Source organism: Trachemys scripta, chromosome 2 (assembly GCF_013100865.1).
Source record: "Trachemys scripta elegans isolate TJP31775 chromosome 2, CAS_Tse_1.0, whole genome shotgun sequence".
Lineage (NCBI taxonomy): Eukaryota > Metazoa > Chordata > Testudines > Emydidae > Trachemys > Trachemys scripta.
Genome location: NC_048299.1, coordinates 99629774 through 99647760, shown reverse-complemented (window position 1 = coordinate 99647760; position 17987 = coordinate 99629774). Strand labels below are relative to the sequence as shown.

Here is a 17987-nt window from a genome sequence, read left to right as displayed (position 1 = left end):
CCTTTTTGTGGAACAGATTTTTTTTTTCTTTAATTAAAAAAAAAAAATCTTCAAAGACTAGACTTAAGCCTTGCAAACTTCCAGAGTGCAGCATTTCAAAGACTGGGAAAATGTCCTCTGAGACAGAACCCAGTACACTGGAACTCAATTAGATTTTGACCTTCTTCAACCATAAAGAATTGGGAGAGAGACATTGTTTGCTACTTGCTTCAATTAAATTGGGTCCCGAGAGAGACAGATGAAGAGATTCAAAGAAGAGAAATACCGTTAACAGAATTGCATTCAACCATCAGTCTGAAAGAATTCTTATTTATTTTATTTACCCACTACATTAATGCAATATTCCACACTTTACTCAGAAAAGTGACATTTAATTAAGTTTTCAGGATTTAACATTTTCAAAAGAGCAAGAATAAGTTTTCAAAGTGGGAACCCTGAGTTCTAAATTCGTTCAAAAGCATCATGGTCCAAAAATACACCTGTCAATGTGAGAATCAAAAACCCTTCTGGTTCGGCTTGAAAAGCCTAAGGCACAAGCATAACACTTTAAAATTACATCCTGCTACAGCATGGCATTAAAGCAGGGACACAGGAACACAGATAGCCTCTGATTAGATCCTTTTATCTCAAAGTGTACAATTTGAGTTTCACAGAAATTATATCACAGAAATACCTTTCCACTAAATCACAGTGTTCCAAAATTTCAACTATCAGATAACAAAGCCCAATGAAAGTGATATCAACTACTGTGCACAGGGTTCCCAGAGAGCTTGTTTATAAAAATAAGCTAAGAGCGTCTCCTCTTCCCCCCGCTCCAAGAAGTTCTAATCTTTCTCTAGCCACAGAATAGCCACAGAAATATGAGGATGGATGAAAGAGGCTGAGATTTTGTTCATTAAATGTTAATTTCTGCCTCACATTTACAGGCTGATGACACTATTGAAGGCTGTGACACAGCCCTGTGTGAAGAATCTGAAATTGGGATAAATAGCCTGAAAAGGTTATTGATCAGTGTCTGTACACTTATCTCGTTTACTTCCAATATGTCCTTGGCTACAATCCATTTTGACCTTCTCTTAGAACATTAAAAAAAATAACATAAAAAAGCTAACAAAATAGATTATTAGTAACGATGCTCTAGAAGCTCTAAAGAAATAACCTACAGGTGTTAGGGAGAACTCATTGTCAAGTATGATTTATGAAACCTTGTTAAATGTACTTAATATAACTGTACTAATACCCCCTTTGACAAAAGCCCTTATGGAATATAGTGCTTCTTTTATACAATAAAAAAAGGCTAATTTAGCTTGTCATAACACAGAACTGAATTAATGCAGAAGTCAAAGTGCTCTCATTTGAGCTATTAAATACAAATATTATATGATAGCACGGCTGTTCCTAATATCCATTGGGTTTTGCTTCCCTTGTCATGTAATAATTATGGCTATTTAATGTGACTGTGATCAAATGAATAGAGAGCTACCTCTCCCCCCCCCCCCCCCCCCCAAAAAAACCCCCCCCCCCCCCCCCCCCCCCCAACTTCTGAAATGTCGCTCTTTATAAGATCAGCCCTTTTACTGTGTTACAGATTTCATTAATTAGGCCAAATGTTTTATTATAAAATTCCAGTTCAGTAAAGTACAGTACATTTTTTGGCTTTTGTGTGTGTATATATATATATCTAATAACCACCCTGTCTTCTAAGAACTGGTAGCTCTGTTTTTTGGTCTAAAAATTGCGAACTTCCCCCTCCCTTTCAGTTTGGCAGTAACCAGGTGAAAAGTTTTATTGTCTGTAAAACATATTGCTGGACAGTGACCTGCACTGAGCCTAGACTGGCAGATGGTGGTGATGATTGGTGGGAGATTCTTGTGCAGAAGATGGTGTTTCCTGCTGTTGAGTAGCAAAATTAATAAATACCTGCAAGACACAACAAAGGAGGGCTTATGGGATAGCAATACATGAGCTAGAACTTTGTCTCCTTTTGGGGACTTTTTCAGGCCACTTTTATTAAGATGCTTTCTAAAGCAAAACAGTAAAAGTCCATGTTCAATAAGTCCAAATTTTATATGGGTTATCCACATTCCTTGGGAACACTGGATTTTGCTTGTATTGAATAAATAAATCAATATTTAAAAAAAAAAATTAGGGAGGGGCCCAATCCTGCGTCCATTGACTTGAATGGCAAAACTCTCGTTGACTTCAGTCGTGCAGGATCTACACCCAGATATTTAAAGCTAAAATTTATGTTGAGTAACTTTCTGAACACTGAATTGATGTGGGCAAACCTCCATTTGAATTCCAAATCCCTGTTCTATTCAGTTGGGTCCCCTGGTTGTTTCCTTTTCACCTACATTCACACGAAAGGGTTTTTTGATTACTCGGATATTTGAGGGATGACAGTTCTTCATTCCCATAACAATATTAACATGCAAGCAAAGGAATTCATTCAAGAGTAAGTATATTTGTTATTCAGTAGTCACTATTATCCTGTTTAAAACTTTCACTTATTCAGTTAGGGTGCAAATAAAATACCATGTGACTGAGGTGAGCAATCACTCACCATAAATAATGAAGAGCAAACAAGCTTGAGTGAACCGTCGAGGAATAACCCATAGGCTATTTGTTTGCATAAATTGTTCATTGAATAATTAAAGCAGCAGGAGCTGATAGATTAATACAAATCAAAGTCTGTTCATGAATGATTTGCACTTGGAAAAAAGAGCTAATCTCACAGCAAATATTATACATAATTAATGTTCTGACCAGCTCAGCTTCTCGGCATTTTCAGAATATACATGAGAAGTTATATCCCTAGATGCTGAAACACAACACTGGCACCCAGGAATTTCATGATCATCACTATATTATACATGGTGTAAACCCAGGATTTCATAGGCATAAGCAGGGATCCCTTCTATCTGTGCATTTCTAATGTGCCTGTTGCAGTGGTACATAGATTGCAAATGCAAGAAAACTGCATAACATTCGTTTCAAAAGGAAAGATCCCAGCCACTTACACTAAAGGAGAAAATGCTTTAGGTATAAGGTTATTGTGTCTTATGACAGCTTAGGACAGCTCTAGATAAACTATATACTGCAATATTCTACTCCATACATAATTAAAGTGGCACAGCATATTCAGAAAAAGAGAGGCAACACAGAGGAGGAACATACCTGCTCTAAAGTGATTTCGCTAATGGAATAATGTTTGATTTGCAACAAAACTTTGTGGTTCTCTAAAACTTTGAAGAGCTCTGGTAAGCAGCCCCATCCATATGGTACACGATACTCCTGCAGATTAAGGCGCTGTTCCTTCAAACAAACATAAATAAATACTAGTGAATATTCTGATAAAATTATATTTATTTTCAACAGACTTGGTTTCAATATGAGCCTCAGCTGAAAAATATGATTCTGTAAGAATATACTATATCTTGATTGTAACATCGTAAAAGGCACAACGCAGTGTGGTTCAGAAAAGATCTTTCCGTTTCCACAAAGCTATCACAATGGAATTGAAAGACAGCTGGCTGTTTGCGGCTGCAGAGGTGTATTTTTCTTATCAATTTTAAAGTTAGAGATGGCTTCAAACCAAACCCATTGATTCAGACACCTTGGGGAATGGGAAACATTTCAGAAACCACACTGCAATCAGCATATCACAGCTTGTATCTACAATGGCCAAACCAAAATCTCAAATCAGAACCCTACCCTGAAACTCAGGGTGCTAGAAACCTATACCCAGACCAAAATTCTACAGCTTGGGACCATCTACTTTTATAGGACACATTTTCAGAGACAGGGTTCTAAATTACACCTACAAAGAATCCATTTTGCATGTGAAAATATATATTTTAATCTTGATATTTATGCCTGAACACATTTTGGGGATGCGACAGATGGCTGTGGTATGTTTGAAAGTGTTACCCTTTTATGATGTAAAAAGCAACAGAAGGTCTTGTGGCACTTTTAAGACTTCTGTTAGTCTTAAAGGTGCCACAGGACCCTCTGTTGCTTTTTACAGATTCAGACTAACACAGCTACCCCCTGATACTTTTATGATGTGTTCATATCATACAATATATGCAAATCGAGGACACTTTTATGGATACAGGGAACACATCAATTGACTTTTCCTCTGTGACCTTGGAAAACAGAGGTGCTTCAAAGCACTGGACTATAGCCATCTTACTGCAGACATTGGCAAGTTTTCAGAAAGTAGAATAAAGTTTACTTTTATTAACTAGTGGGTACCGCATCTATGTTATATAAACACACACAAACCAATTGATCTAGGGTTACCATTAGAGGCTATTATGAACACAGCCAGGAGCAAAAATGTGTGATTTCTACATCAGCAATATTATATAACCAAATAGCCAAGTGCCTGTGAAAATGAAAATCTCAGTACATCTATGGGCTTGTACACCTCATAAGAGTAAGATATTGCACCTATTTATCTGAATGGATGGATTAAAGAAAAGAAAGACAAATGAAAGGAGGAGTTAAAATGTCTTGAGAGAAATGTCTAAAAATGTCTAAAATATTATATAAGTAGATCTCTTGGTTGGGATGCCCATTTCCTTGCATTAGTTCAGCCTCAGAAGAATTCTCCTATTTTAATTCTGAGTTCAAAAAAAGGCAACCTGCTGGGAAAGGAGAACAAAGTTGTAGCAAAACATTTCAGTCAACTATTAAATATATATTTGAGAGTTTTTCTTGTGATGACATGTATACATAGTAATAGCCATCCAACAATCAAGAGTTACCACACAATGATATCTGAAATACTACAGCATTTCCTTATGCTTATAATAGAAGGCCTCTGAGGCATATTAGATGTCACTGTGTGGTAGCTGTGAGGTAAATGTTGACTTCCTAATGGCAGTGCCTGCCATTTTCTAGGTACTGGATTGATTGGGTGAGGACAAAGAAAAATATGGTGTTGCTGATGCATTAACTCTGAAATTACTTCCATTTATAGAATCATAGAATATCAGGGTTGGAAGGGACCTCAGGAGGTCATCTAGTCCAACCCCCTGCTCAAAACAAGACCAATCCCCAGACAGATTTTTGCTCATGATCCCTAAATGGCCCCCTCAAGGATTGAACTCACAACCCTAAGTTTAGCAGGCCAATGCTCAAACCACTGACTTATCCCTTCCCCCTTCAGTGGACATAGGATCAGACCCTGCGTGCATATACTGGAAAATTTGACTGTAAATACCAAAAATAAGAAAAGGGAATTGCAGCTCATGAACCAATCACATTTGCTTATGCTGCCAAAATGGCCCTACTCTGCATCTGGGGTTCATCTGCACCATAGTGTGGGTGACAATTTAACAGTTACACACATATCAATTAAAACGAGTAGCCATATTGATCAGGAAGGACAGAGAAACCAGCTAGTTTATTCAAATTTAACTTTTGTTAATGGTCTCAAGAACTTATCCTTGGCAACTGCTATGAATAGAGAATTTCAGCCATACCTTAAACTGTGTTCCTGGAAAATGTAGCTGCAGATAGTCCAAAATAGCACCATGGTTACTTGTTTCTTTGTTAAGCCAAACCTTGACTGAATAGCCATCTCCAAACCTGAAAGCATTGAGCAGACACAGTTATACATGTTCTTTTCCATAAAGATGAGACGTATGCTCAGCTAAATTGATTGTCACACAGTGTTATCTGGTAGCAGCATGGATGCCTATTTTATTACCATCATTAGGATTTTAATATTATATTATCATCAAGCACGCACTGATAACCACAAAGAATAGACAATGTCATTGATACTCATAGTGCCACAAAACTGTTATTTGTAAAGGAGGACATGTCTTAATGACTATACAGCTTTGAACAGTCAGTGGAGGATGGCATTTGTTACCAGAACCAAATACAGAAAAGGAAGAGTAGGAGGTCTATTTTTCCTAGTGGGAGAGAGAAAGTATTTAAACTGTGGGTGACCATAATACATTGCATTTAGTTAAACCTTGCCATGGAGGAGCTCAAATGTTTTACAAACATGGGTATTATCTGTCTTTTACAGAAGTAGAAAGTAAGGCATAGAGTTGTTAAGTAATTTGTCAATGTTCATACTACAAATCAGCAACATTTAGGAACACCACCCAAGTCTCCTGATTCCTAGTTTCCTACTTTAACTGCTTGTTAACACTATTAATCTCATGGAATAATGTAGAGAATTTATTTTCCTCTCTCTGGACACATTTCATAATATGTAGATAAGTCAAGATTTGAAAATCTAACTAAAGCATTATTTTTATTAAATAAATTCTTTCTAGCCTATAGTGCTGACTGTTAATTTTATACATAAAATAAGTGATGAAAGTCACCTCTATAGCATCATACATTTGCTCATGGTCATTTTCAACTACCGGTGTACGTGTGAGTGCTTTTCCTGCTCTAAAACAAAGTCCACACACTATCTAGATTCAAAATCTCACCCTTCTTTCCTAGGATTTGGCTATAAATAACACACCACACACAATATAATATCATTCAATATAAACTTTCTCCCCTGCTTTTCTGTTCGTAGGGTTCTTTTCCCAGTATTGTTCAGCTTATACCCTAAATCAAATTATCATCATCATCAAAACAGTGGTGGATGGAATGGTATACAGTATACGCCCGTTCACCTGAAACCTTTTTATTCAATCTTCCACATTATCCAAATCCCTTCCTCACCCCTTTCAGCATGAGCCATGCTGCAGAGGGTGCATATCTCATACTAGGGGGCAAGGAAGGGATTTGAATAATGTGGAGGTTCAGATAATAGAGCAGAGTGGAGGGGGGAGGCCCTGATATGGGGGTGCCACCCCGCTGCTGAATGGCTCCTGTGGCAGTGCTGAGAGCCCTCTGAAGCCCCACTGTCATGGGAAGAGTGAGCTTGGCCATGACAGCAGAGCTGCAGAGGGCTCCTTGTACTGCTGCACCTTGTGTCAGCAGGGATTGGGTGTCACTGGCCCCATAGCATGTGGGGAGCCCTTTGCAGTTCCACTGTCACAGGAATGAGTGAGCAGGTCAGAGCAGAGAAACCTAGCCCAGGCTGCAACGAGAAGGACAAGCTCTTGTCTGTGGGGCAGGCCTCCCCACTGCTGAATGGCTCCGGCCCTCTTGATTATCCAAAACCCATGTTCCCCATACCAGTCAGATAATCTGGAATAAACTGTACTGTACATTATATATTTCCTTTTTCAAGTTTATAAAAATAATATGTCTATAGGTACACATTGCACAGATTGAACACGCACAAAGGTACAAAAAGAAAAGTCCTGCCCATAGATATAATCATCCCAAACACTCAGCTCAATCTCTCCTCAATAGTCTGAGAAAGAAAAGAAGTAAAGATAAGATTCTAAAGCACAAGCCTTGGATTCAGGAGGTGTTTTCCCAGTTTCATCACAGACTGTCTGTGTTCCTTTGACCCATTTACTTAATAAAACATGTGGATTATAATAATGGCTGTGAGATTTGCATTGGGCCAGATCCTTAGCTGGTGTAAAGCCATGTACCTGTGACTACCTGACATTTAACACCAGGAGAAGACCTAGCCAATTATTTCAAAAGTTTAGATCCATAGACCAAAGTATTATTTTCATGTATCTTATTAGACTGAAGAATCTTATTGTAGGAATGTTTGGTACAGAGGCTGCATAGCACAGCTGTGTTGCAGCACCCTAAAATATGAGTGCAATGACTTGTTTAAAAAGATATACACAGCACCCCAACACAGCACATGTTTTGTTTTATTTTTTTCCATTGCATTTGGACCCAAACATTTAAATGGTGTAGGAAAAGTTAACATGCCGTTATTTAGTTTTGTTCAAATGCGACACTACCCAATCTGTGCTGTTGATTTCCAAACATTCTTTGAGTAGCATGAAGTAACACATGAATAACATGATCACAGGAGAGGGATGCGGAACGCTGTGGAATCCAGAGCAGTGGCTGGCTGGTTTCCCTTGCAGTGATTTACTAACACATACTAGACTTTTAATTAAATCTTTTAAATGCATAACATCATCCCTGCAGAAATGACAAAGAAAATGCAACAAAGATGGATAATGTTAACAAGGGTGTTCAACGTAGATGAAAGCCAAGCTAAGGTAACCTTTTACTAGAGATCATTGATTCTGATCAGTCTTCTGGTGTCTGTATACCGAGGTCCTGTGGAATTACAGTCAGAAAAAATGCTGTTTTATGGAGATGTTCAGCAGTCTTATAAAATGAAAATGTTGCATGCAGTGAATTTCCAATTAAAATAAATAAAAATTCTGATTAGCACAGACAGAAATCTCTGTGGCTTAATGTAATTCTTAATCCTGAATGGCATAAATACCAACCTGGGTACAAATACAAAGCTTTCAAAAATGGGAAATGTTTCTGACTAGTCAAATTATGCATCTCCTATACCTTGAATTCATATTTTATTTTACTGCAGAAGTTTCTGTACAGGGTAACACTGATCATCCACATCATCTCCCCCCTTTCTGTAATCATCCAGCAGGTTGCTTTCTGTAGCCAACTGAGGCAATGGAAATTGAATTGACCATTTTTTCCTCTAAATGTTTTCCTCTCTGACCCAACTGATAAAATTAATGCAGAAACCCAAAGTGGAATTACACAGACCACCACATTCTGATTTGATTAGCAGTGCTAGGATCAAACCTTTAGTACCCAACAGTTCAAGACCTGAGGAGGAAAACATAATCATTAAAGCAGCGTCAGCTGAACCAGTGCACCTGTTCAGCAGCCATCTGTTGCCCTATCTTTGGCGCTGCTCAGCAAAGGTGTTTTCCATTGCTATAAGCACATCAATTTAATGCTGCCTTCATTTGTTTTTAATCTCGCTCTTTTCCAACCAGGCTATTTGTTCAATTTGGACTCTGACCAAACCCAATGGAACTGCTCATGGAAGTAAAGTTACTCATTGAGTGTCTGCATGATTGGACCCTTATTTTGTAAATACCAACTATATTATGGAGCTGGTTCCCTGCCCTGCTCTGTTCCCCTTGTGCCACACAGGCAGTGTAAAGGGAATGGAGGCTGTCTCCTCTAACCGGGGATTCTCCAGTGGGTGCAAAGCCATTAAAACCATCTCTTACGCCACATTCTCAAAAGCCCAGTGCAGGGGCCTGGAGCGAGTGGAAGTGAAATGGCTGGATACCAACATCTTCCTGCTACACTCAGTAGGCAGATGTGCTAGCTGATAATGGTCACCAACTTACAGAAGTTTGTAGATGCTCCTGTAACCTGCACCAAGAATTGGCAGAGTATCAGAAAGCTACAGCAAGGAGCTCCCTGAATTGCCATGCCACCCCTCCCATCAAGTTTGCTAAATGTAATTTCAGTGAAGCAGAGAATCTGGGCTTGTATCTTAATTCCTGATGACTAGCCAGAGCAGCTAATCATCTAGATACATCTCACTAGTCAAAAGACACATTTCCCTTATGTTGTTCTTTCTAGTTCTGTTGTCTCTGCCTGGAAATATGCATCATTAAATTAGCACTGTCTGAAAATTTGCTTGTGAAAAAATAATGTGCACACTTTATCTTTTAGTATAAAACTAGCTTGATTGATCTCTTCTGTTGCTTCATATAATATCAACAGATTACTCAAAGAATGACATTATATCAGGCAATAAAATCAAAGCATTATTGGAATTTAATGGCTAGAAGGGAGAGCATAAGCCACATCCTTCAGAACGTCGGCCATACTTCAAGGATATGAAACAACTCACCATGGGAATGCTTAGCTATTTACTTCACTTCACATTCCTTTCCATACACTGGATGCAATTTTTTTCTTCCCTGAAATGAATAGTCATCATGGGTGCAAATTGGCCCACTGACTTCAATTAGCACTACTCACATAAACAAAGGATTAGGCCCTCTATGTGACTCTTCACAGAATGCATAGTAAACCTATGGAACTCATTGCCAAGGGATGTTGAAGGCAAAAAGTATAACTGGGTTCAAAAATAACTAGATAATTTCATGGAGGAAAGGTCCATCACTGACTATTAGCTAGGATGCTCAGGGACAAAACCCCATACTTGGTGTTCCTAAACCTTTGACTGCCTGAAGCTGCGACTGGATGACAGGGGGTGGATCACTGAATAATTGCTGTGTTCTGTTCATTCCCTCTGAGGCATCTGGCATTGGCCACTGCCAGATGACAGGATACAGGACTAGATGGATCATGGCTGTTCTTATGTAATAACATTTACAAACAAATACAAATGTACTCGAAAAGAGGGAAAAATGGAGATAAATTTATCTATTAAAAGTTAAAGCTGATCTGATGAAACCTCTGCTTTCTTTAAAAAAATCTTGCTAATAAATTCAAAATTGGTACCAACTGCTACATGCCATTTCCTTATATGTTATTCAAAGTGGAACAACCTGAGTGTTGCTGAACAAATACACAATCATGAGTAGATTAAATAACATTTTTTAAAAAACATATAAAATTTCCTTCTCATAAGCTATTCATCAATTATTTTTCTTTGTTATTCTGTTTTCTTAAGTAACAACAGGAATGTAAAAACAGACAGATTGACACATAATACATAGGTATGGTCCATATATTGTGTATTGGACATATATTTCACAAGACATGCCCATGTATACACACTCAGAGCCCAGATTTTTCAAAACCTAGTCTCATAAATCCATATTTAGGTCCCTAAGTAAGCGGCATGGTTTTTTAAAATGCTTGACTTCCAGCATCTCCCACCACAGCCAACAGGAGATGATGGGCACTTGACACTTATGGGCTTAAAATCCTAAATGCAGGCACCTATTTTTAAAATCTTGATTATTTTATATACACAGTATACTCTTAATTATCCAAATAGCAGGGTGGGCATGGATCTTATTCCGATAATTGGGATTTCAGATAATCAAGATGGCAGAAGCCATTCAGTAGAGGGATGGCCTCCCCTGATGCTGGGGGCTCGTCCCCCTCTTCTTCCTCCTCCTTGCAGTCCTGGCTGGGGGTCTCTGCCCTGCCCTGCTCACTCACTCCCATGAGAGCAGGGCTGCAGAGGGCTCCCTCCAGGGCTGCTGCATGGCTGGTGACACCCAATCCTTGCAGGGTAAGGTGAAGGGCAGAGCAGAGACTCCAGACTAGGACTCTGCATGGGGAACAATGAAGGGATTTGGATAACGCGGAGGTTTGGATAATAGGGTTTTAGATAAAGGGACGCATACTGTATATCAAAATCTCGATAACTATATTCACATACACATGTATACATACATTGTGTGTGTGTGTGTGTGTGTGTGTGTGTGTGCGCATGTGTGTGCACATGCATGTGTGTGTACGTACACCCACACCCATCCCCTGGGCTTGATTCACCACTGAGATACTCTGGTCTTCCACTGGTGGAGTAATGAAATGGTGGTTCAGACTCTATATATTACAGACCGGGCTAGAGGCATGACCTGCTGAGGTTGCCTTATACAGCTCAGTATAAGATCTTGTTTTGGGGAAATTTCAGCTAAAATGGCTAATGTCAAGAATAAGGCTAACCCAAAAGATGTTGTTTTACTCAGGTTGAGAGAGTCTGGCAACCTTTTCTAGAAAAGCTGGAAAAGTTCTAGTGCCTCAGCTTTGTAGCAGGGACTTGAAATTTGTCAGGAGGTGTCCTTTGTGTCTGGGTGTACTTTCTGCTCTCCCATGAAGATCGACCCAATTTGTCCAAGTTATAAGCCTATGAAAAACTGCAGTGTGAACATACTCAGTAGAAACTTAGATGTTAGCAATTAAATATCCCAAAGAGTCTGTCCATGTTGGATATTTTCCAGCCCTGGGCTGAGCAGAACATTCGCTGTGATTGCAAATTTGTGCTGCCACGGGCTATGCAGGTCTGGTCACCTGAACAGGGAGTCTCAATCCTGTGGCCTCAAGTAGTGTGGAGGAGGAAGCTGCCCGATTTGAATGCAGAAGGTACAAGAGTAGATTGGGAGAAGGAACTTGCAGGGATGGAGACAGGACTGGAGGATGGCAGAGGGAAATTGGGAGTGGCTGGGGAAGGAGACTGGATTGGGACCTGGGGAGCAAAACAGGTGGAGGGATGACTGGAAGCCAGTAAGTCAGGGAAGACTGTTTGGATGAGGAGGCAGGGGCAGACTGGGATATGAGACCCAGTGGGGCAGTGAACTGAAGTGAGGGAAACAGATATGAAGAGGAGCCACAGTGAGGGGGGAGTACAGGTAATCTTGGAAGAAGGAGCTAGGCAAGGGAAGCACAAATTAGATAAGGAGCTTTTGGAAGCAAGAGGGAATGGGAATATGGGTTGGGGGACATGACTGAGGGTAGAATGAGACCAATCAGATGAGAAGAGGGGACTGTGATTGTTTAGGTAAGTGTTGTCTGGAGGAATCTGATTAGGACTTGCTGGGCAAGAAGACCAGGGCTAAGACGAGAAGCCTGAGGAGTGGAAGTTGGAACTGGAGAGGCAAGGAGAATGGGACTGGGATGAGGAGTCAGGGGCAGGGAAGAGCTAGAACTGGGACAGGGACAGAATATATCAGATGGAAAAGAGGTCATGGTTGGGGAGAATGAATACAAGAGTCTGTGCCCACTAGAACACAGAACCTGGAATGGAAACCAAGATTCCTGAGCTTCATGATTCCTCAGCTGTCAGCAAATGTCTATGACACCCACTGGCAAAGTGTCCCATCCACTCTAGTGCTACGTAGTCTACATAGAGGATGGCAGCCTACCACTACTATCAATTATTTCGTTAGCTCACATGGTAGAAGTCTGTACAGTGGATTTAAAGGTTCCAAACCTACTGATGACCTAATGTGGATATCAATCTGATGGCAGATGATGGAATTTCTGTTTTCTTCAGTTAGCTTTTTAAAAAAAACAAAACTTAAACTTAGGTTATTACACACGAAAAATATTAAAACAACATCATTAAGGTTGGAAGGCCAAGCATACAAAAGTCAGGGAATGTCAGAAATAAGAGTGCCTATGCAACCTTAATAGGGCCCACTCTGCAAATGCATTATGCTAAAGTCTTTAACAGGGTCTGTGCCTCATTCAGTGCTCAGGCAACGTTAGTTCTGGCATTTCCTAACTTTCTTGTGCTTGAGTTTGCAACTTAATCATGTTCTTTTAATGTAAAGTTTGGTGTTTAATCTGTGTAAATATAAATAGATAGGGCTCATTCCCAGACTTTTAATGTTTGGGAATTTTTAAAGATATATAATATTTGTAATGAAAATGTACCTTTTCAGGGTGTGCTAGCTGGACTCACAGAAAGCTGCTTTCAACCTTAACTCTTAATTGGGAATATATTGAGATAAATATATTATACATATATGCCTACACACTCAGTGACAACAACAGGTTTGTCAAATGCAAAAATATTTTGATTGTTCAAGATAATAGGTATAAAAATGGCATTATTCCATGACATTAACTGCATGTTTTATGACTTCTAATAAACACATTGTGACTTTATTACCTAATAAATACCGGGATCCTCCAGTATTGTAACTGTTTCCACTCAGCACCGGAATATTCATGAGATTTTTAAATTCAAACCTCTCCTTTCACTCTAAGAAATCCACAAGGTTATTAGAAAGAAAGACGAAAATTTTCCTCATCAACCTAATTTTTTAAATGGTAAAGTGTAACTAGTTTGGTAACACATTTTCACTCCAGCTCTGCCATAACAAATGGATTAGTTGTTTGGTAATTTAATCAGCTGGCTTGCTGATATTATTTGTGCACAGACTTGATGTGCATCCAGCACTTGAAAAATGGGTATGGGTATTTCACTATGAGAAATCTGTCCAGATGGACCCAGAATGAAGGAAGATATTGAAAATATTGTTCCTAGGGGATTGGCCAGCTGTATCGAACATAAAAATGCTTCTGTGCAATTTTTTGGAAAACATAAAATATAATGGGGGATGCTGGGGAGAGCGCAGAAATGTAATCCATTCACAATTTAGAGTAATTGACTTAGTTGGCAGGAGTCAACTGAAATTAGGTTTTAGCGGCCACATCTACTACAGCATATAGCTCCTGCAAGCCATATCTGGAACTAAGTTTCTAGCTCACCTCTAAGCTCACTCTTTCCAAGTAACAATGCCTTTTTGGCATTATTCAGAAATTTACCAGCTGCAATAAGACTATATTTATCTACGTTGACAAAGATTTAAAATATCTCAAAATGCTTCCCACTACTAAAGTTATTGTCCAGTTCCTCTAAAGCAGGAATCGGCAACCTTTGTGGCATGTGGCCCATCAGGGAAATCCGCTGGCGGGCCTGGACGGTTTGTTTACCTGCAGCACCGCAGGTTCGGCGGATCGCAGCTCCCACTGGCCGCGGTTTGCCGTTCCAGGCCAATGGGGGCTGCTGGAAGTGACGAGGGCCGAGGGATGTGCTGGCTGCCACTTCCCGCAGCCCCCATTGCTTTAGAGGAACTGGACAATAACTTTAGTAATGGGAAGCATTTTGAGATATTTTAAACCTTTGTCAACGTAGATAAATATAGTCTTACAAATGGCCCCAAATCTGAACAGGAGACTACCTGCAAGTGTAACTTGGACCCTGGATGAACAGTGTACATATCGGTTGAGAATAGGGAAGAAAGAAAACAGGAAGGGAGAATAGGGAAAACAGAAAAACAGCAGTAGAAATTATTCGAGTCTAGAATCTCTTCTCAGTATGGAGTTTAAGTTGCTATATTTATGTATGGGTAAAACCTCAAGACATAATAATACTGTCTTAAGTAAACTAAAAATAGGTCTCCTACTGGGTTCTACTATGATATAGCATTGCCTCATTTTAGTGTGTTAAAATAAGGTTCCAAGAAAGTATTACAAAATTATGCTAGTCACCAAAACGTAAGGCTTTTAAATTGAAATGAACCAATGACAAAGGTTTGGTTCAGATGCTGACACAATATTCAGATTTATTTGTTTCACTCAACTGTCAGTTTGACCACTGTATTCCCAAGTGATTTGGGAATATTTACTCTATATAATTTCTAGAAAGATTAACATGGTGTGACAGACCCAGACCAGTGGGGTACAGGAGTCTGGTAGAGGGCAAATATACTGATCACTGGATGAGTAGTTTTCTGTTCCCTGAGTGACCAAAGCAGGGGCTGCACTAGAGTAATCAGGAACCTGCTAGAACCAGTTAAGGTAGGCAGTCTAATTAGGACACCTGGATCCAATTAAGAAGAAGCTGCTAGAATCAATTAAGGCAGGCTAATCAGTACACCTGGGCTTTAAAAAGGAGCTCACTTCAGTTTGTGGTGTGAGTGTGAGGAGCTGGGAGCAAGAGGTGCAAGGAGCTGAGAGGGTGTGCTGCTGGAGGACTGAGGAGCACAAGCGTTATCAAACACTAGGAGGAAGGTCCTGTTGTGAGACTAAGGAAGGTGTTTGGAGGAGGCCATGGGGAAGTAGCCCAGGGAGTTGTAGCTGTCATGTAGCTGTTACAGGAGGCACTATAGACAGCTGCAGTCAACAGGGCCCTGGGCTGGAACCTGGAGTAGACGGTGGGCCCGGGTTCCCCCCAAACCTCCCAATTGACCTGACTATGGGTTCTTCCAGAGGGGAAGGTCTCTGCGCTGTTCCCCAACCCACATGGTGAATCTCTGAGGCAAGAAAATCCGCCAGTAAGCACAGGACCCACCAAGATAGAGGAGGAACTTTGTCACAATGGGTAAAGAATTGGTTAAAAACAAATTGTAAATATAAAAATATGCATAGCATCAGTACAACCAACATAAAATACTTCTGCTAATGTTAAATGACACACTAATTAAATTAAATTAAATGTTAATGAAAACCTAATGAAATCAAAGGCTCTTAAGCAAAGTAAGCAGTCATGGGATAAGAGGGAAGGTTTTCTCATAGATCAGTAACTGATAGAAAAGATAGAAAGCAAAAGGTAGGAAAAATGGTCAGTTTTCCCAGTGGCGATAGGTAAATAGCAGGGTGCACAAAGGATCTGTACGGGGACCATCACTGTTCAACATATTCATAAATGATCTGGAAAAAGGGGTAAACAGTGAGGTGGCAAAATTTGCAGATGATACAAAATTACTCAAGATAGTTAAGTCCAAAGCAGACTGCGAAGAGTTAAAAAGCAATCTCACAAAACTGGTGACTGGGTAACAAAATGGAATTCAAGATGAAATTCAGTGTTGATAAATGCAAAGTAATGCACACTGGAAAACATATTCCCAACTATACATATAAAATGGGGTCTAAATTAGCTGTTACCACTCAAGAAAGAGATCTTGGAGTCATTGTGGATAGTTCTTTGAAAACATTTGCTCAAAGTGCAACTGCAGTCAAAAAGCTGACAGATGTTAGGAACCATTAGGAAAAGAATAGATAATAAGGCAGAAAATATCATAATGCCACTATATAAATCCATGGAACTCCCACATCTTGAATATTGCATGCAGTTCAGGTTGCCCCACTCAGAAAAGATACATTAGAATTAGAAAAGGTGCAGAGAAAGACAACAAAAATATTAGGAGTATGGAACAGCTTCTATATGAGGAGATATTTGAAAGACTGGGACTGTTCATATTAGAAAAAAGACAAGGTGGGATATGATAGATGTCTATAAAATCATGAACTGTGTGGAGAAAGTGAATAAGGAAGTGTTATTCACCTGTTCACATAACACAAGAACCAGGGGTCATCAATGAAATTAATAGGCAGCAGGTTTAAAACAAACATAAGGAAATATTTCTTCACACAATGCACAGTTGACCTGTGGAACTCATTGCCAGGATGCGTTGTGAAGGCCAAAAGTATAACTGGGTTCAAAAAAGTATTAGATAAATTCATGGAGGATAAGTCCATCACAGGATATTAGCCAAGATAGTCAGGGACGTAACCCTATGTTCTAGGTGCCCCTAAGCCTCTGGCTATCAGAAGCTGGGAGTCGATGACAGGGGATGTATCACTCAGTATGTTGACCTCTTCTGTTCATTCCCTCTGAAGCATCTGGCACTGTCCACTGTCAAAAGACAGGATACTGGGCTGGATGGACCATGGGTCTGACCCACTATGGCCATTTTTATGTTCTAACATACAATTAATATGTTTTACACGAATTTCCTTTCAGCAGAATTCTCGCTTTAAAATAAACTAAAAAAAAAGTGTCACCTGTTGAACCAACACACACAAAAATCATTCTTAATTTACAGTTTATGTGGTTTACATGCATTTCCTTTCAGCATAATCAGTCACCAAGCAAATCAATTAATATTATGACTAAGCACAATACACACACTACCACTCAAATAGAATGGGATTCCTCACCTCCACTACAAACATGTTTTCACTTCCAGGATACAACCACACACAATGCACTTATAAAATTCCTCAAAGTCACACTCAAGCATACAATCTTTACTCCAGTCTCAGTGTGATAACTACAACAGCCTTTTCAAGTTAAGGCATAATCTATCAATAGCATACATTAATCATGCGGAAGTCAGAGTTAAGGTTGTGCATTTCAGTTGAAAGTGGAAGGGGAATTTTGTTGTAGACGGGAGAAAGTTTGCAATTGCATTTTGGCAGTAGAACAGGTTAAATCCAGTTCGTCTAGATGTTAATGCTGCCTTAAGTGATTGCACTGAGATTTATTGACTCTCTTCACTTGAGTCACCTTACTTGAAAATTAACTGTGTGCATGTGTGTGTGTGTGTGTGTGTAAGGGGTGGGGTTACTTTTTTTCTTCTTTTTGTTTCTGTTTGTACAAAGTGTTACAGTGCTGGTGGATACTGTGTTGGCAGGGTATAAAAGAAACAGGGACGCTAAAGGGTGTTGAGTAAGTGGACATGGGGATGTGGGTAGGCTTCAAGGCAGCAGGAACTGGTGAGTGAAGCAGACAGTAGGTAGCATGGGTGGTTGGTAAGGGTAGTAGATTGAGGAGGGAAGCAGTGTTTGGCAGCTGGGCATTTAGG

The 17987-nt window shown here is 39.7% G+C and overlaps 1 protein-coding gene across 1 annotated transcript in view; it reads right to left on the bottom strand.

Moving 5' to 3' along the window:
- Nucleotides 1-1548: 1548 nt before the first annotated feature.
- ABCA13 (ATP binding cassette subfamily A member 13) overlaps nt 1549-17987 on the bottom strand; it is a 285349-nt gene continuing 268910 nt past the window's right edge. The window contains exons 60-62 of the mRNA XM_034761320.1: nt 5493-5598; nt 3178-3315; nt 1549-1920 (exon numbers count right to left, since the gene is read on the bottom strand). Coding sequence (XP_034617211.1) covers nt 1831-1920; nt 3178-3315; nt 5493-5598 — 334 coding nt within the window. The 3' untranslated portion in view covers nt 1549-1830. The remainder of the gene's footprint in view (nt 1921-3177; nt 3316-5492; nt 5599-17987) is intronic.